Genomic DNA, 20,628 nt, shown 5'->3' on the forward strand with positions numbered 1-20,628 from the left:
AAGCCTTGAACTGTGCCTAGGCGGTATATCAAAATTTTTTTAATAAACTTGAAACTTGTATAAAAAGAAATAAAAACAATATCTGGGGAAATTCCTTTGAAAACCGTCCTAATACTGCCTCGACTCTTTATAGATCCCTTTAGAGGCACTAAAAAAAAACCAGATATCATTTTGTGCTATTTCATCCATTTGCGAAGCCCTTTTGAAATTTAAATCTTTCTAGATTTCTACCTCGCGCACATTGCCTATGAATCTTTTTTCTTATCTTTAATCTCAGGTGATCCATTCTTGGAATCTCTGGCTTGTACCAGAGGCCACAGAGGGTAAAATTGACTTGCCCAGCTTTCTTGGATCAGTTTGTACAAATAAAGGATGGCAAATGTAGATTAAAATGGGACTACACTCCTCCCTCAATATTCGCGGGGGTTAGGGGCAGAGCCGGCCCGCGAATATTGACAATTCGCGAATAACTTTTGGGCCAACTCTGACCCACCCTCGCCTCCCTCCAGCATCCCGGATCTCACCTGGTGGTCTAGCGGTCTTTCAGGGCAGGAGCGATCTTCCTACGCTCCTGCCCCGTGCAGATCACTCATCCAAAATGGCTGCCGTGAGTTCCCGTAGTCTCTCGAGACTACGACGAGAACTCTCGGCAGCCCTTGTGGATGAGTGATCAGCATGGGGCAGGAGCGTAGGAAGATCGCTCCTGCCCCGAAAGACCGCTAGACCACCAGGTAAGGTCCGGGGAGGACCGAGAGGCGGGAGGCAGGTGGGGGTGATTCCGGTTTTAGGAAATCGCGAATAATTGAAATCGTGAATCCTAAAACTGCGAATTGGGAAGGGGAAGTGTACTTGAAAATATGTGCAACGGTAGAAGCTCTCCCCGTGTAAATGAGGCATTTTCCTACCGATGTGAGCAATGCCACCTGCCAGCTTGGTAACCTCCACTCGCAATGAAGCTGGGGAGCCAGGATGCTCAGAATCATCATTTCCATAGCATCTGCCATCTGAAGAGGCAAAAAAGGAGGAGCATTATTTACTTCCCAGTCATTAGATTGACCCTGACATACACAACGTACAATCTCATTAATAACACTGCGCAACAGAGGTTTGGGGGTATGAATTGTAGTGGGTGTTTTATAGGGATTTGGGGGTCGCTGAAATAAAAACTGACCTTAATTTTTCAGTATAACCCTCTGAGTTTTGGCAAAAGAGCATTTTCGCTATATTTTCTAATGCTTGGAGTAAATACTATAACAATCTTTGAAATATTAAAACGGTTTGCCTCAAATTAGATTTTAAAGCTAAAGTATTCATTGTAATGATGATGTACTAATGTGCTATATAATTAAATTATTATGGGGGAAGAGGCGGAGCTGGAATATGCCGTTCTCTGTAGGCCTATTGCATCATCAGCAATTTTCAAGCTTCATCAGCACAGTTGAGATTAAATCGTCAATTTTGCATCAGGGTTTTGCTTCTTAGTTAAATCGGCGCAATGCATTACATTATGACTTCTCATGCTCTAAATATTTGCGCTTTGCTCAAAAACTATATGTGATAGGAAAAAACTGGGGCTATTTTCATACATAGTATCAGAAAATAATATTAGAATCAGAAAATAATATTAAATATTGAACTAGGCCTGTTACTGGGCAGACTTGAACGGTCTGTGTCTGTATATGGCCGTTTGGTGGAGGATGGGCTGGGGAGGGCTTCAATGGCTGGGAGGGTGTAGATGGGCTGGAGTAAGTCTTAACAGAGATTTCGGCAGTTGGAACCCAAGCACAGTACCGGGTAAAGCTTTGGATTCTTGCCCAGAAATAGCTAAGAAGAAAAAATTAAAAAAAAAAAAAAAAATTAAATTGAATCAGGTTGGGCAGACTGGATGAACCATTCGGGTCTTTATCTGCCGTCATCTACTATGTTACTATGTTACTATAGGAGGTCAAATTCTATAAAGTAGTCCTCATTTTCTTCTTGACCCAGAAAAAAGTTAAAATTTGTCACGCAGTGTATAATTTAAGCCTGCAGATGTAGCACTGAATATTTCCAGCATGATTTTTTTCGTATGAATTTTCTTAGAGCATCTTAGCATGAACTTTTTTTAGAGCACTTGCACTTTAAGGACCTCATGTACTATGACGATTTTGGGAGTTTATTGATGATTTTGTTTCTCTATTTTTTCTTTATTATTTTCCATTTTGTCTTCTCCCTTGATGGTGGGAAGGGGTAAAACGCGGACCTCGCGGATCTAAACCCGTACCGCCTTAAAAATCTGAGGTCCGTGTCCGTGGCGCTTGTAGTTTCTGTCGCTGACAGACCTTGATGAGATTTTTGCACTGACGGATCCGTCTCAGCATAGGGAGGGAAAAGTGTTAGGATCCGTCAGCGCTAAAAATCTCTTCCAGGTCTGTCAGAGTGCTGGAGTTTGGAGACTTCTTTTCCATAACACACGTCCAAAACCTATGTCCCCGCTCTCTTGGCTTCTGCTCTGCCGCTCCAGCACTAGTCTCTGGCTCTGACAGACCTGGAAGAGATTTTTAGCGCTGACGGATCCTAACACTTTTCCCTCCCTATGCTGAGACGGATCCGTCAGTGCAAAAATCTCATCAAGGTCTGTCAGCAACAGCAATTACAAACGCCACAGACACGGACCGACACGGACCTCAGATTTTTAAGGCGGTACGGGTTTAGATCCGCGAGGTCCACGTTTTACCCCTTCCCCTTGATGGTGATGTTAAAAAAGCATTCATTCTATATTCACACTGGTTATAGAGGTTATATTGAAAAGGACTAAATGATATATGGGACAATTCTTATTTACACTTATGTCTGGTGCTGGTCACCTATGAGTTATTGCCCGAGCCCATAACCTCTCGTTTACTTTCAAATTGCTCATACTAATGTCCATTATTTAATAGATTGGTTTCCATCTTTCACATCTCCCTCAAGGGACGAAGACTGTTAGCCAATTCCTATTTACGTACCCATGCCAGACCAGTAAGAATAGAGAGCTTCCACTGGAACTTCCCAAATCCAATGGCTTCCACCGCATCTTCCACCATAAAAGTGTCTGCAAAGGAAATAAGACTTTAGCCACAGCGTCTTTTCTTTGTCATGTGACAGACTTCTGTTTCAAATGCAAGAGTCGATCACTCAGCAGCGGGCCTGTCCAGAATACACGCTATCAATTAGCAGCACAATGTGAACCTGTAGACTTGACACTGCCTTTGTCAAGAGTCTCCAAATGCCGATCTATGTTTGTGTAGTGCAGGGGGTGCCCACACTTTTTTGGCTTGCGAGCTACTTTTAAAATGGCCGTCAAAATGATCTACCAACAATAAAAATTTTTAAAAACTCAAAGCACACTGTACGCAGAAAAAATTTTAATTATCATTTGTATTTGGGTTTTTTTTTTCCAGAGGTCAAGGCAAATGACTTTAAAATATGCAATGTCACCTCAGTAACAACTATACAAAAATAGACAAATATACCCCCCTTTTACTAAACCGCAATATCGGTTTTTAGCACAGGGAGCTGTGCTGAATGCCCCTCGCAGCTCCCTGTGCTAAAAATCACTATCACAGTTTAGTAAAAGGGGGCCATAGTGCAAAATACAGACCGCAGATATAAATTCTCAAAATGGACACATTTTGATCACTAAATTGAAAATAAAATCATTTTTCCTACCTTTTTGTCTGGTGATTTCATGAGTCTCTGGTTGCACTTCCTTCTTCTATAAATCCAATATTTTTTTCTGCCCCTCCCCTTTTCTTTCTGCCTGTCTTTCTTTCTCTCTCCCCCTGCCCCCCAAGCCATCATGCCGATTTCTCCATTTCCCAGATTCTTTCTCTCTCCCTGCCCCCCCCAAAAGCCACCATGCCGATTTTTCCCTGCTTCCCCGAGCCAGGCCTGGTGCATACAAGCGCCAGACCCACAAGCCTTCACCTCCGACGTCAATTCTGACGTTGGACAGGAAGTTCCAGGCCAGCCAGGCAGCAATTGGCTGGTCCAGACCTTCCTCTCCGACGTCAGAATTGACGTCGGAGGTGAAGTCTTGTGGGTCCAGCGCTTCTACGTGCCTGGCCTGGCTCGAGGAGGCAGGAAGAGCAAGATCGCAAAGGCAACGCGATCGAATCGCGATCAACCATTTTTGCACTCCTGGTGTAGTGCTATGGCTTAAGCTGCAATTGGTATATAAGGATTGTAATCAAGGTACCTATGGGAATCATCTCTTCCTTCTTCTGGTTATCACATCGATACTGGAGAAGAGTAGATTCTGGGCAGGTTGTCTGATCTTTTATTGGATCAAGATATGATGTCGCTGTATGCGAGCTTCCAGCTATCACATAGATCCCAAATGAAAGTTAAATGTGTCCATAATCAGGTAAACCTCCATAGGCCATTACTACCCCACCGGTGTTTGCTTTATTATTTTGTCCTCTGTTTTATATCCCTTCCCAAGTAATTTTAGTCTAATCATTATCGTAACAATCTGGGGCTAGGAGCCACGTATCCATCTAGAACTCTGCAATCAAGGTCCGTAAATCCGGTCACCATGTGTTACTTCCTCCCTTTTTCAGGGGGGGGGGCTCTATATGCTGCCCCCACAGCTTCGCCAGCCCCGGCTGACCAAGGGAGCAAAAAACCTAAATCAAGGCTAAGATTCAGGTTCTTTCAAGAGTAAGGATGTATCTGACTGGAGCTACATGGACATCTAATCTAATCTAATCTTCTATTTGTGTATCGCGCAAACCTGTGCAGGTTCTAGGCGACTTACAGTGAGAAGGAGGGAGGGGACAGGGGAAGAACTTGGAGGAGGGGCCTAAATAGTGGGAGAAGAGATAGAAGGAAGCATAGAGCATCAGTTGTCGAAGAAATTCGTTTTCAGCTTTTTCCAAAATAGAGTGTAGTTGGCTTCCTTCCTGATTGCTTCTGAATTACTATTAATAAATCATAAAGGGAATTAACTCTGAAAAGCCCCTACAGTCTTTCCCAGATGAAGAAGGGACCTGTATAGTGTCACAAGCTTATGTAATTCACCTTCTTCTTTTTAAAGTTATCACAACCAACGACTTTAGTATCCCCCCAGGACCAAAACAGCTACTAGAACTGCACAAGAAGACATTTATGTGAGCTACTTTTTGATTACTTGACTTAAACTTTCATTACCAACCCTTTAAAATCTCAGAGAATTTACTACTACTATTGATTATTTCTAGCGCATTACCAGACGTACAGTGCTGTACAGAATTAGAGAATGACATGGAGACAAAATTTTCCCTGAACCCTTGGGAACTCATTTTGCCATCCCATCTTGGCAAGTTCTTTTCCTATCCCTGCCCCAATCCTGAAAGCTCTGTCCTCATCTGCACAAGCCTCAAACACTTTAAAAACAAAAGTAGCAACATTCTAAAGCTCAGATTGTGATGTCATAATGCCTCATTCCACCAATGCCTAAGCTCCGTCCTCATCTGCACAAGCCTCAAACACTTTAAAAACAAAAGTAGCAACATTCTAAAGCTCAGATTGTGATGTCATAATGCCTCATTCCACCAATGCCTAAGCTCCGTCCTCATCTGCACAAGCCTCAAACACTTTAAAACCATAAGCACCAACATTCTAGAGCTCAGATTGTGATGTCATAATGCCTCATTCCACTAACGCCTAAGCTCCGTCCTCATCTGCACAAGCCTCAAACACTTTAAAATCATAAGTGTTCAAGGCTCGTCCAGTTAAGGCGGAGCTTACAGGAATGGGGTAGGAGCAGTGACAGTGACAAAACTCTTGGGGAGGGGGAAATTGAGTTCCTGCGGGGATAGGGAAAATTTGTCCCCCATGTCATTCTTTATACAGAATCATAAAGAATTTCCAATAATGACTGCATGTAAAATACAAGAAGAGCAAATTGATCTATGCAACCAATATTTTACATTTTTACAACCCCTGATTTAAAAAAAATATAACTTAATTCAGGGTCACTGTGAGTGCACTAGCCAAATGAAATGAAAGGGTGGCTATAAGTGCACTTACAATCAATCCAAGTTTCCAAGGTTAATCAAATCTTACTATCCCGCACCAAGGGCGAATCTTCTGGGCAGCTTTCAATCTTTAAAAATTCAGCGGGGAAAGGACAGGAGTTGATTAGTGCAGTGGTTCCCAACCCTGTCCTGGAGGACCACCAGGCCAATCGGGTTTTCAGGCTAGCCTTAATGAATATGCATGGAGCAGATTTGCATGCCTCTCACTTCCATTACATGCAAATCTCTCTCATGCATATTCATTAGGGCTAGCCTGAAAACCCGATTGGCCTGGTGGTCCTCCAGGACAGGGTTGGGAACCACTGGATTAGTGACACGAATATATCACATAGGACATGAAAGTGAGGTTAGGAGGGTGAACTACAATTTTTGGAAGGACAGAGGGGAGGGTAAACACATTCCGTAAACTTTGTATTTAGCACAACTTATGCAGTGTAGTTAAGTATGCATCTAGAAAGAGAAATGTTTTAAAATTAGTTTTAAATTTGTCAGTGGAAGTCAATAAGTGAAAAGAAAAAGGTAGCGTTTCAGAGCTGAGGGCCATTTACAGGTAGGTCATTGCACCGAGTTGTGATTAAAACCACAATGGAGGATGGTGTGGGTTGCTAATGGTGCTCCAAAGGAATACAATGGAAATCAATGATGGCCAACTGGAAGTGATTCCATCAAGGCAATTCTACAACTTAAGCATGCAATTACCCTAAGTGCTATTCTCTAAGAGTGCTCGTAAGTGGTATGAAAGGGCATTTTCAATACGATGTCTAAATTTCAATTTGGACGTTTTGCGAAAAACATCCAAAAACCCAGCAACAAACATGACCATTTTCAACGCAAGAAAACATCTATCTTTTCATTTCAAAAATTGTCATTTATTAGATGTGTTTGAGCATAGTGTGTTTATCTTTTGGAAACATATTAAAAAAAACCAAAACAACCCATCCAAAAGAAAACCACACAAAATAAGACATTGGGACGTAGGAGGGGCCTGTATTCTCAGCAGACTGTCCACATAGACATCCCAGTAGAGGATCCAGGTTCAATTCCCACTTCAACTCTATTTTTTTTCCTTTAAATTGTGAGCCCTCCAGAAATAGACACCTGTAAGCCTGAAGGCTATTGAGGTTATGTACAGTAGGTATTCCCCTGTTCCTGGAGGGCTCAGCATTTAAAATAAAACAGTTATCGGGAGATACGAATCTGGATGCCAAGGTTTACAGTCCACCGCACTGACTGGTATGCTGTCCCTCGGTTCTGCAAGAATATCTACGAGCACGTCAAAAGGTGGAAATGTCCAAGAAAGACTGGTGGACTCAAATGTACTTGACAAATATCCTTTATTTCTTCAGACAAATAACTCATTGACTCGACATGTACATGTTTCGGCCAAAATGGCCTGCCTCAGGAGTCTTGCAAGTCACATAGCGAATTGAAAAACAGGTCCACATAAAGGAATTTGCTCAAGTACGGAGCTTTCAATTTTTTTACAGCTGTGTGTGGTCGATTTGAGCAAATTCCTTTATGTGGACCTGTTTTTCAATTCGCTACATGATTTGCAAGATTCCTGAGGCAGGCCATTTTGGCTGGAACAAGTCGAGTCAATGAATTATTTGTCTGAAGAATTTGTGAAGTACATCCGAGTCCACCAGTCTTTCCTGGTTGGACATTTCCACCTTCTGACATGCACCTTCGTGTCTGTGGATTTGACTCTCCTGTCGTTGTACTACTAAGAATATCTATGAAGCCATTTCTGTAAAAATGCTGCCAGACAGACATCCTTGCCCCTGAATTTTTCTGTGCTCATAATTTGGATGTTTCTAAATGCAAAATGGCTGTTCATTTTAGATGTTCTCACATTTTTTTTCAAACAGAAATCCCCCCAATGCATTTCCTGTTTAAAAATAGCTGTGAGAGGAACATTTTTCTTGATGTTACGAGCATGACGTCCTTTCAAAAAGGCCCCTCTGTTGTACAAAGACAAATAGGCATCTATGTTGCCTTTATAAAAATACCTTTTAAACAGGTTATCCTGTTATGAAATCAGGTGCTTGGTGTATTCCTGAACATATTCAGCACTGCAGTGATTATAAAAGTTTCAAAGGAAGACGGAGGGGGAGCAGCTAGTTATTTTAGGCTAAAAATAAATGCTGAATTTCTGCACTGCTAATTATCCCTGAGCACACTGATCTCTTGGTGATCAGCACAGACTAATACTAGTGACAAGGAGGTTTTATTTTGTAGGATAATTTTGCATCTGTTAAATGGCGGAAAACAACCTGTCAGTATCATTGATAACTCTGTGCTCCATAGAAACAACCACATGTAACATATCAAAATGCCAGCGTCCTTAAAGCTCAGTCTGTCCTCCTGCTACACATCGATCTAATAAAGTGAACTCCTTTCTTGAAGGCCATTGGAACGCCTTGCCAGAGGTTGTGGTAAGAGTGGATAGCGTAGCTGGTTTTAAGAACAGTTTGGACAATTTCTTAGAGGAAAAGTCCATAGTCTGTTATTGAGAAAGACATGGGGGAAGCCACTGCTTGCCCTGGATCGGTAGCATGGAATGTTGCTACTCCTTGGGTTTTGGCCAGGTACTAGTGACCTGGATTGGCCACTGTGAGGGCTTGATGACCTAGTATGGCTGTTCTTATGCGAGCCAAGTACAGGACAATTAAGCCATTGTAACATCACTGATGAGGTTGGCTTTGAGGCACTGTGGAATGAGGCATTATGACATCACAATCTCAGCTCTGGAATGTTGCTCTCATTGGGGTTTCGGAATCTTGCTATTCTTTGAGATGCTGGAATTTTGCTACTCCTTGGGTTTTGGCCAGGTACTAGGGACCTGGATTGGCCATCATGGGAACGGGCTACTGGGCATGATGGACCATTGGTCTGACCCAGTAAGGCTATTCTTATGTTCTTATGGTATGTACTTAGACTCCCTTTCTTCATTGTTCTCAGTGGTGTGAGGTGAGGATTTTCAGGGGATTCAGTAAATTCCCAGCACCACAGCCCTGCTTTTTTATTTTTGTTTACTTTTTTGCTTAATGCAGTTTGAATTGTTGAGTAGGCAGCCTGCCTAACCAGTCAAACTGCATCAAACTCATCCTATGCCATCTCATTCTAGAGCTTCCTTTCTATGTCACTATCTACCTTGGCATGCTGATGTATAATATAAAAGTGTCATAGCAGCAGCAGGAAACATTTTGCATGACAAGTTGTTCACAATGCATTTGAGTCTGAAAGTTGTGGCATTTTAACAGGCCAACAATGAGCTACTTTCAAGGCGAGCCTGGCATTCCTCTTTAAGGACAAGAATTATGTGATCCTTTCCATCACAATGTATCTAAATCAGTGACTTTACAGCACAGGGACTCAGAACAGTTAAATATGAGGAATTGCAGGATTTATTATTTTTCATATACTCTGCAAGGGTGGGAGGAGGGAATGCCTGTGTACCAGTAGAAACAACAGACACAATTCAATGTTCTCTCAAACGAATTCCAAAAGAATGCAGCAAAACTCAGAAACACCAGCATGTCTGAAAATCACAAGTTCGTTGAAATGTTTTATTGAAAAAATAAAGGATGTTTGTGAAATACAGTCTCCTTTGGACCATTCCACTCCTTTGCAGTTTGTGAAAATCACAAGGAATACCTTTTATACTCATTTGGGAGTCGAGCTCTTGGACGAAACGGAAGTATTTATGGATTGTAATAACCTGTAAAAACAAACAATAAATATGGTCGTCGATGCGAGCAGCAGGTCAGAGATGTTGTTCGCTGCCAGCAATCATTTGAAGAGGTACGTTGGGTGGGGGAGGGGTTTGTGGCAGGGGAGGAATGTTTGGAGATATAGTTGTGGAGAGGAAGAGTGGGGGGGATACACAGTGCAGTGATGCTGGGTGCCCACCACACTAGGTGCCTTCTTACCTCGCTACACCGCTGTGTCTGGGCCTCTCCACAAATTTAAAAGCTGCTAGTTGCATGTGGCTACCAAAGAGCCACCGAATCTTCTATACGTGGAATGTGTGTTGACCGGATGCACGTGACTACCATAAAACTACCGCATTTTCTATATGTGCACTGTGTGTTGACCGATTGCACGTGGCTACCATATAACCACTGCATTTTCTATACGTGCACTGTGTGTTGACCGGTTGCACGTGGCTACCATATAACCACCACATTTTCTATATGTGCATTGTGTGTTGACCAGTTACATGTGGCTACCATAAAACCACCGCATTTTCTATACGTGCACTGTGTGTTGACCGGATGCACGTGGCTACCATATAACCACCACATTTTCTATACGTGCACTGTGTGTTGACCGGATGCACGTGGCTATCATATAACCACCACATTTTCTATACGTGCACTGTGTGTTGACCGGATGCACGTGGCTACCATAAAACCACCGCATTTTCTATACGTGCACTGTGTGTTGACCGGATGCACGTGGCTACCATATAACCACCACATTTTCTATACGTGCACTGTGTGTTGACCGGTTGCACGTGGCTACCATATAACCACCACATTTTCTATACATGCACTGTGTGTTGACCGGATGCAAGTGGCTACCATATAACCACCACATTTTCTATACGTGCACTGTGTGTTGACCGGTTGCACGTGGCTACCATATAACCAGTGGCGTACCTAGGGTATGTGGCACCCGGGGCCCATCATTTTTTGACACCCCCCCCCCCCCTCATGTAAAATTTTTTTTTTTTTTTTTTTTTTTTGCAATAACCATGAAATGGAATAAATGGTCAGAATAGAAACAGGCAGTGAAAATTTTCTTTTTTTTTTTTTTTCCAAAGTATTTTTATTGAGAATGGCAAAAGGTCCAGACAAGCAACCACGGTCTGTACAGAAACTTATACATTATCAAAAAGAACACAGAATGAGAGTAACAGCAACAACAAGCATGAACAAGCCTCTCCCAAGAGAAAATTGCCAATGAGAGGCATAGCAATACACAACAAAAGGCCAAAACTTGGGGCAAGCAAACAAATCCCACCCCAGAACCCACAAGAATAATAAGCCGGACTAGACCCTCAGCCATATTTTATAATGAAAAAACCCCCCACAAGCAACAACACCCAGACCGCTCACCAGACACACCAATCCGCACAACAAGCACCCAAGAAACACCCAGCCACCACCCAGACAAAACTACCAGACACACCTACCCCACCAAGCCCAGACCCAACCCCCCCTCCCCAGAGAGTGCAAGCGCAAAGTGGACCGTGAAAAGGGCAGCTGCAGAAGTGGAAAGCCCCAGATAAGTAGGTTAGCTAAAGAAAGCCCACAGATAGAAGAAATCAGGATAACAGAAGTTCCAACAAATGCTCCCACAGAAAATTTTCTTTTATTGAACCTCATTTATGTAACCATTATTCCAAACATAACATAACATAAATTATGTCTGAATTGTCATGACATCAGAAGTACATATGGAGTAGTTGCAGGTGATGCTTGGGACAGTTCTGATTATGTTAGTTTGGTTTTATGTGTTTTTTTTAATAGAAGGGTTTTTATTTCTTTTTTTAAGGTTTTGTAGTTTGTGGTCGAGGTCAATAGGTTGTAGAGTTGGGGGTCAAGTGTTGCAGCTCGAATGGCTAGGAGGTTGTCGAACAGTTTTTTTCTTTTGACGTTTTTGGTTGGAGGGTGTGTGAATGGTGCGTGAGTTCTCCTATGTCTGTTTGAAGTGGATTGAATTATTTAGCTGAATAAATTAGTTACCCCCCCCCCATTCCACACACATTAATTCTCTTCCATTTTTGTTCCCATTATAAAAAAACACTGATAAGTTCCCAGGAAAAAAATACATTAAAATAAGAAGTGAAAACAAAGGCCCCTACAGATGAGAACATAACATAAGAATAGCCTAACTGGGTCACACCAATGGTCCATCATGCCCAGTAGCCCATTCTCATGGTAGCCAATAGTGCTGCCCGATTCAGAGAAAAATATTTCATTCGATCCGATTCACCCTGTTGAATCGATTTTTCGATTAGATTCACTGTTAATGACACCGCTTTTTAAGTTTAAACAAAGTATAACAATAAATTTCACAACAACAATAAATTTCACAAAGTACTTAAAAAAAAAAAAATCACATTTTTCCATTAAAGCAGTTCTGGAGACATTTGCTTGAACAGTCTTTTTTCCCAGTCCATAAGCAAGCAATATGAAAAAGATTTCCTTAATTATCTACTCAAACATTTTTGCTATTTACTTTCATTGTACCTATACTATTATTCAGTAGAAAAAATGGACTTAACTGTGCAGGAAATGAATCTCCTCATACACCCACCATATAGTGCAAAAATGTGCAAAGGTCTGTTTTTTTTCTTTCGATCACTACATAGCCTAATGCAACACAAGCAGCGCTGTTACAAACATATTCTGAAGGTCAATGCTAAGGTTGACAAAGTTTCCTTCCTTGGACCAGAAGGAGATACTGACAAACCACTGGAAGAGATTCTAAAACAACTACCCAGAAATAACACCCAAAGACCCACTCAGTGTGTGAACCAGTTGAGTGGAGTGGACTAACTGGGGGTGGAAATGGGCCCAGAGTTTGCTCAGCAGAATTTCCCAGACTACCTCTTCCTCTCAACACACTGACATGCTACCACCACCACCAACACTAGGAACACCTCACCGAGTATGCCAGCAATGCTTATAAACTTTATAAAACACATTATTATATTTTCTTATAAAGCATATATTTTAACTGAACTCAGCCTTGCCATTCACAAAAATAGAAAAGTTCCCATTTCAAGCTGTCTCATGTACACTTTTCAAATCTAACATATTGTAATCACAAAACAGAAAATAAAATTATTTTTTCTACCTTTTGTTCTCTGATCAATATTCAAATCTTGTTGGTCCCAGGCTCTTGTTGTCTTGCTTGCCAGGGTCTCCTTTCTCCGTGCTAACCATCCGTCTGCCATCTCTGTTCTCCCCTTCCGTTTCCCTTCCCTCTCCCGGAGATCTGGCATCTTTCCTTTTTTTTGTCTCCATCCACAGATTCACCTTTTCTCAACTCCCCACCACCCCAGGATCCACCATCTCTCCCTTTCTGTTCCCAACTATCCTCCTATCCAGTATCTCTATCCCCCCTCCACACCATCCCCTGTTTCCAAGTTCTCTCCCTTTCTGTTCCTTCCCTCCCTAAATCCCATTATGCACCATCTCTCTCCCACTCCTCTGTTTTTAGACCCATTATTTCTAACCCCCAAAGTCTGGCATATGCATGTATCTTTGAACCCCCCCTTCCCTCTCTCCCTCTGTGTACTTTTACACCAGGACCCCCCTCCCCCGAAGGTCTGTCCCCCCTCCGAAGGGCTACACCCCACCCCTGAAGACCTGCACCCCCCGAAGGACTTTACCTCCCACCCGAAGGTCTGTCCCCCCCTGAAGGCCTAAACCCCCCCCCTGAAGGACTGCCCCCCCCCCCCCCGAAGGCCTGCACTCCCTTGAAGGTCTGCACCCCCCCGAAGGCCTGTCCCCCCCCTTGAAGGCCTGTCCCACCCCCTTGTAGGCCTGTCCCCCCTTTAAGGCCTGCCTGCCTGCCTTTCCCCCCCTTGAAGGCCTGTCTCCCCCTTGAAGGCCTGCACCCCCCTTGAAGGCCTGCACCCCCCCTTGAAGGCCTGCACCCCCCCTTGAAGGCCTGTCCCCCCCCTTGTAGGCCTGTCCCCCCCCCTTGTAGGCCTGTCCCCCCCTTGAAGGCCTGCCTGCCTTTCCCCCCTTGAAGGCCTGCACCCCCTTGAAGGTCTGCACCCCCCCAAAGGCCTACACCCCCCCCCCGAAGGTCTGCACCCCCCTGAAGGCCTGCCTGCCCCCCTTGAAGGCCTGCACCCCTTGAATGTCTGCACCCCCCCCCCCGAAGGCCTGTCCCCCCTTGAAGGCCTGCCTGCCTGCCTGTCACCCCCTCCCCCTTGAAAGCCTGCTTGCCTGCCCGCCCGCCCCACCCTGAAGGCCTGATGCCCCGACCCACCCCGAAGGACCGCTCGCCCCCCTGGCCTCCCCGCACCACCTATGAACAGCCGCAGCAGGATCGCGAAGTCAGCGTCGGGTACCAGCCCTAAGGGGGTGTTCCCGGCCTTGCCGTTCAGTCCCCCGCCACCCCCGAAGGACCGCTCGCCCCCCTGGCCTCCCCGCACCACCTATGAACAGCCGCAGCAGGATCGCGAAATCAGCGTCAGCGATCCCTGCTGCTTCCTGCGCCACGGTCCCGCCCCTCCTCTGACGTCAGAGGAGGGGCGGGATCGCGTCGTAGGAAGCAGCGCAGGGATGCTGACGCTGACTTCGCGATCCTGCTGCGGCTGTTCATAGGTGGTGCGGGGAGGCCAGGGGGGCGAGCGGTCCTTCGGGGGTGGCGGGGGACTGAACGGCAAGGCCGGGAACACCCCCTTAGGGCTGGTACCCGGGGCGGCCCGCCCCCCCCCCCCCCCCCCCCCTAGGTACGCCACTGCATATAACCACCACATTTTCTATACGTGCACTGTGTGTTGACCAGTTGCATGTGGCTACCATAAAACCACCACATTTTCTATTCGTGCACTGTGTGTTGACCAGTTGCATGTGGCTAGCATAAAACCACCGCATTTTCTATATGTGCATTGTGTGTTGACCGGTTGCACGTGGCTACCATATAACCACAAAACAAGAGAGCAATAATTCCACAACCAAATATCAAATACACAAAAAAAGTGGAATGAAACAAATATTAACTTTGCCAATTCAATTGCACTGATAGATTATAAATGGAAGAAGGCAAAACCTCAGACCGTATTGCTGCATCTCATAACAGCCAAAGGCTATTGACAAATGCAATGCTATTGTTTCAATCATTGGTCCGCCTCCATCTTTTTTATGTGAATGCAATAATTCATTAAGTGCTATAATTGATGTTTAAAATTTTTTTCCAATAGATTTTATAATTTAATATAAATAAAGTTACTGTGATTGTCAAAGTTAATAATAAAGTTGTATGAAGTCATATAAAAAGTTCTGTGCAAAATGGCAATTCTGTGCAAAAATAGCAGTTTTATCATAAATAGATAAAGATTTCAAAATTTGTCATTGAAACTGACTCTGTAACTATCAAAAAATTCATGAAACATAGAAACCACTTATCTTGGTGGCACAAAAACTGACTCTGACGGATCCGTTTCGTTAGTACTTCTTCAGAGAATCAGTTAGAAAAGCCATAGTGCTGACTGAGCCATGAAGATAGCTTTCCTGAAAAAAGTTAAATGGCGATACTTGAAAGGGCAACACAAATAAACAGATAGAGGAACCAGTTCAAAAAATACTTTCCACTTTCAACGGTGCTCAGAATCCAAGATGGAATGTAAGAACTCAGAGTGGGGGATTAACCCCTACCAGAACTCTTGTGGTATCTATCATTGCACCATGACTGCTGTGAAAAGTTGTTTTGAAACATTGAATAGAATAAGTGATACTTTGTAACTTGCACACTTTCAAATTGCTTATAATGTATGAATGGTTCAAAGGTTAAGTAACTTAGCTGAAGATTGCTGCTAGCGTTAGTTTGGCTGGGTCCTGACGCGTTTCGCCTTACTGGCCTCCTCAGAGAACCCGCATACAATCTTGCATATTGTTATTTATCCTGGTTTGAAATCAGTCAAATTTTCTTTTCCTGTCTGAAAGGGTCCAGAGAAGAGCGACGAAAATGATAACAGGTATGGAAAACCTTTCATACGCAGTCAGGTTGGGAAGGCTGGGGCTCTTCTCCCTTGAAAAGAGGAGACTCAGAGGAGACATGATAGAGACTTTCAAGATCATGAAGGGCATAGAGAGGGTGGAAAGGGACAGGTTCTTCAGATTATTGGGAACCAAAAGCACAAGGGGGTACTCAGAGAAGCTGAAAGGGGACAATTTTAGAACCAATGCTAGGAAGTTCTTCTTTACACAGAGGGTGGTGGACACCTGGAATGCGCTTCCGGAGGTTGTGATAGGACAGAGTACACTACGGGGGTTCAAGGAAGGATTGGATAAATTCCTGAACGATAGGGGGATTGAAAGATACAGATAGAGGTAGAGATAGGTTTTAGACAGAGTATAAAAGGGATTAGAGAAGGATCACATTACAGGTCATGGGCCTGATGGGCCGCCGCGGGTGCGGACTGCTGGGCACGATGGACCTCGGGTCTGACCCAGCGGAGGCAACTTCTTATGTTCTTATGTCTGTATCAGACCTGAATAATGGTTGCACGTGGCTACCTTAGAGCCACATATGCATTAAAAAAAGAGTGGAATTGTCTAAATCGGAATGATGTGCACAAACAAAGTGTCCTTCAACTCATCTGATGGTTCAAATAGTTGGACTATTGAGTTATTGGATGAATAAAGACATTTGAACCACCAGATGAGTTGAAGGACACTTTGTGCACATCATTCCGATTTAGACAATTCCACACTGTTTTTGCATATTTGAATTTCTGGTTTTGTTTCCCCTGTTTTATTCCTATCATAGAGCCACCCATTTTCTATACGTGCGTTGTGTGTTGACCGGCTGCACATGGCTTCAATATAGCCACCATATTTTCTATACGTTCATATGTGCATTGTGTGTTGACCAGTTTTCACAAGCTCTGTTTCTATATATATATATATATACAACATTTTTTGGCCCTGATTCTATAAACAAGGCCTACAAATAGGCACTGATGAATGTAGCGCCTAGTAGCTTTCACTCTTCAGGCGCCATTTATAGAATCACACCTAGTGGCACCTAAATTGAACTTAGGTACCAGTAGGCATTAAGATCTTAGGTGCCCCCTATTTATGCCAGGGTTTTCTAGGCCTAGGTTTTCTAGGGTTACCAGATTTTCCTGAAGGAAAATCCGGACCCATGGCCATGCCCACAGGCCCGCCGCCCCGTTCTGATTGTGTCATACCCCATTCCACCCCCCAGCCCCACCCCCTAGATGGCATGAGCACATGCCCCCTCACTCCCCCCCCCCCGCCCATCGACCCAATTTTTACAGGAAGCTTTTCAAAATCCGGACTTGTTGGGTTTTGAAAAGTTGTCCGGACCCCCAGACATGTCCTCGAAAAGGAGGACATGTCCAGGGAAATCCGGTGCCTAGGTGCCTACATGGAAAACACACCTAAGATCCACCTACAATCTGCCCTAAGCCACACCCGCTTTCTGGTAGGCACCTCAGGCTAGGTGCCTATCCAAAATTGGTTGACACCTAACTAGCAATTAATTTTAAGCCTATTATTGAGCCAATGAAGCTTGTTATCAGAGCTGCTTAATATAATTAACCCCTCCCCCCATTTTACAAAACTGTAATGCGGTTTTTAGCACCAGTCACGGCGGTAACAACTCTGATACTCATAATGTGCCTATGAGTGTTGGAGCTGTTACCACCGCGGCTGACGCTAAAAACTGTGCTACAGATTTATAAAAAGGGGGGTGGGAGGATAAAATAATTAGCCACCCCTTTTACTAAGCCACAGTAGAGGTTTCCACTGTGGCCTGGAGCACTAAATGTTCCGATGCAGCTCCATCGTTCTATGAGTATTGGAGCAGCGTCGGAGCGTTTATGGGCAAATTCTATAAGAAGCGCCCAAACGTTTGGCGCCTATATAGGCACTGTTCAGGGCGATTCAAGTAAAATTGGGTGCTGTTTAGTGAATCGCGCTGAGCGGCATCTATTTTGGAGGCGCCCATTAAATAGGCCAGCTCTAGGCACAACTGAAAGTTAGGTGCCCATGCGAACGCTTAAGCACCCTCAAGAGCAGTGATTCTGGAAGAAGGCACCTAACACGTAGCCACGCCCACACCTAACATGCATAGCGCCTAGTTTTTTCAAGGCCGCCTAAATTTTTAGAGGCACTTCCGAAATAGGTGCCTAACTTTAGGCGCTGATTTTAGAATTTGGGCCTTAGTGCTCTGGCCCCACAGTAGAAACCTCTACTGTGATCATTAGCGAGGACATGAAGGTTGCCAATCAAGTGGAGAAGGCTTCCTCCAGGGCAAGACAAATGATGGGGTGTATCCGCAGAGGTTTCGTCAGCAGGAGACCTGAAGTTATGATGCCGTTGTACAGAGCCATGGTGAGGCCTCACTTGGTGTACTGTGTTCAGTTTTGGAGACCACACTACCGAAAGGACGTGCTGAGGATCGAGTCGGTTCAGCGAACGGCCACCAGGATGGTCTTGGGGCTCAAGGATCTCACGTATGAAGAAAGATTTAAAAAATTGCGGCTGTACTCACTTGAGGAAAGAAGAGAACGGGGAGATATGATTGAAACGTATAAGTACATCACGGGACACATCGAGTCAGAAGATGATATCTTCGGGCTCGTGAGACCCTCGACCACCAGAGGGCATCCGCTGAAAATCAGGGGAGGGAAGTTTCATGGCGACCTCAGGAAGTACTTCTTCACCGAAAGAGTGGTGGATCATTGGAATAGACTCCCACCTCAGGTGATAAAGGCCAGCAGCGTGACGGATTTTAAGAAAAAATGGGATACTCACGTGGGATCTTTAAGGGAGTAAATTCAGGGGGGGAGGATACTTGGAATGGGCAGACTTGGTGGGCTATAGCCCTTTTCTGCCGCTTTTTCTATGTTTCTATGTTTACTGCGGCTTAGTAAAAGTGTGTGTGTTTGGGGGGGAGGCGGGTAAGTTAGGTGCCTAAATTAGATAGGCGTGCTGATGTAGGGCCTAACTTTAGGCATCTTTTAGAGAATCTTGGCCTTTATGCATAGAAATGCCTTTGAAAATTATCTTCATCCAACAAGGCCAAAATTCTATTTGGTTTCAATGTGCAATTCTGCTTACCATCTGTAGGATTGGCAAATTCCTTTGGAACTGCGGCTCCATCCTCTAGTTCTACTGGCTCTAGGTCAGCCCGAACACTTTCAATCTGAACCTCATGCTCTCCAGAAATGGCATCATCATCTGACCTGGAGCTTTCCCCTGTGCGGCGGAACTTGACCACACTGCAAAACATGAAAGGATCGGTTACGCCACAGCTGCAAAAGCAGGATGCTGCTCTCTATAGAGCTCCTTTTATTGTTGATTTTGGCTGGGGATTGTGAGGACTATTTCAACAGCACTCCTAAGTCCAGGAGTCAGGACTTTATCCAGGTTTCTCTCTGTTCCAAATGGGTTATTTTTGCACATACCATGACAGTTATGAACCTTACCCCTAAGCCAGGGTATGTGGAGTATAGTCTCAATTATAGAATGACATGGGGACAAATTTTTCCCCGTCCCCATGGGAAATCATTTTCCCTTCTCCGCAAGCTCTGGCCCTGTCCCTGCCCCATTCCTGCAAGCTCTGTCCTCATCTGCACAAGCCTAAAATGCTTTAAAATCATAAGTAGCAACATTCTAGAGCTCAGATTGTGATGTCATAATGCCTCATTCCACCAATGCCTAAGCTCTGTCCTCATCTGCACAAGCCTCAAACCCTTTAAAATCATAAGTAGCAACATTCTAGAGCTCAGATTGTGATGTCATAATGCCTCATTCCACCAATGCCTAAGCTCCGTCCTTATCTGCACAAGCCTCAAACACTTTAAAATCATAAATGTCCAAGGTTAAGATAGAGCTTACAGGAATGGAGCAGGCACAGGGACAATGACAAAACTCATGGGGACGGGGAAATTGAGTTCCTGCAAGATCAGGGGAAAATTTGTCTCTGTGTCATTCTCTAAGGGAAACTTGAAAGCAACTTCAGAAAAAACTTTTTCACAGAGAGTGTGATGGATGCCTGTAATGCTCTTCTGGCAAGAGGTTTTCCTGTTGACATAATTCTCTATCACATACTAGTTTTAGTCTTTTAAATCATGATGGCATGTTTTATTAGTCCAATTTTTTGGGCTTACAGGGCTTTCCCAGCATTGAGGTTTGCACGCTGCCTTTTCTCAAGGTATTGTTCTCTTCCATTCTGCTTCCGTTTCATTTTGTTCAAGTATATATTTTCTACATGGTACTTATGGTTCCATGCTCACCATCTTCATGACCCACCCACTCACCATGTTTTATTTCCATGTTATTGTTCCATGTATTTTTACTTATATATACTTTTTCCCTTCTTCTCCTTCATTATTTCAAATTCTTCCATTCTTTTTCTGCACTTTTTCAGTTTCTTGCTCTTTGACTTTTTTGGTTCACCATATCATGTTTACAATCATCAGCAGTTTTGATCTATTGTTCTATTATTATCCTTTCTATATACATACATACATACGGAGGGAGAAGTGTGTATATATACACTTCTCCCTCCGTATTCGCGGTTTCCGTATCTGCGGTTTCGCTTATTCGCAATTTTTCAGTCGCTGACTCCGCCCCCCAAAAATGTCATCACTAAAGTTTTTTCCTTTTACTGTACAGTACTGATAAAAAAGTTTATCACTTACCATTACTGTACTGTAACTCTGAAAATTGCTGCTTCCATGTTTCCCCAATGTGCACTGAGAAAAACGCTGCTTCCCAGCATCCCTAGAGAGAAAGGCTTCTTCCCAGCATACATGAAATCGCTGGTTGGCGGCCTGTCCTGAAATCGCTGGTTTCAATAG

At 44.0% G+C, this 20,628-nt stretch overlaps 1 protein-coding gene across 1 annotated transcript in view; it reads right to left on the reverse strand.

Annotated features, from left to right (window-relative positions):
* The window catches only part of SVOP (SV2 related protein), an 81,859-nt gene that overhangs the window by 60,689 nt on the left and 542 nt on the right, over positions 1-20,628 (reverse strand). The window contains exons 2-4 of the mRNA XM_033956002.1: positions 18,884-19,044; positions 2,988-3,073; positions 906-1,004 (exon numbers count right to left, since the gene is read on the reverse strand). Coding sequence (XP_033811893.1) covers positions 906-1,004; positions 2,988-3,073; positions 18,884-19,044 — 346 coding nt within the window. The remainder of the gene's footprint in view (positions 1-905; positions 1,005-2,987; positions 3,074-18,883; positions 19,045-20,628) is intronic.

Source organism: Geotrypetes seraphini, chromosome 8 (genome assembly GCF_902459505.1).
Source record: "Geotrypetes seraphini chromosome 8, aGeoSer1.1, whole genome shotgun sequence".
NCBI classification, from domain to species: domain Eukaryota; kingdom Metazoa; phylum Chordata; class Amphibia; order Gymnophiona; family Dermophiidae; genus Geotrypetes; species Geotrypetes seraphini.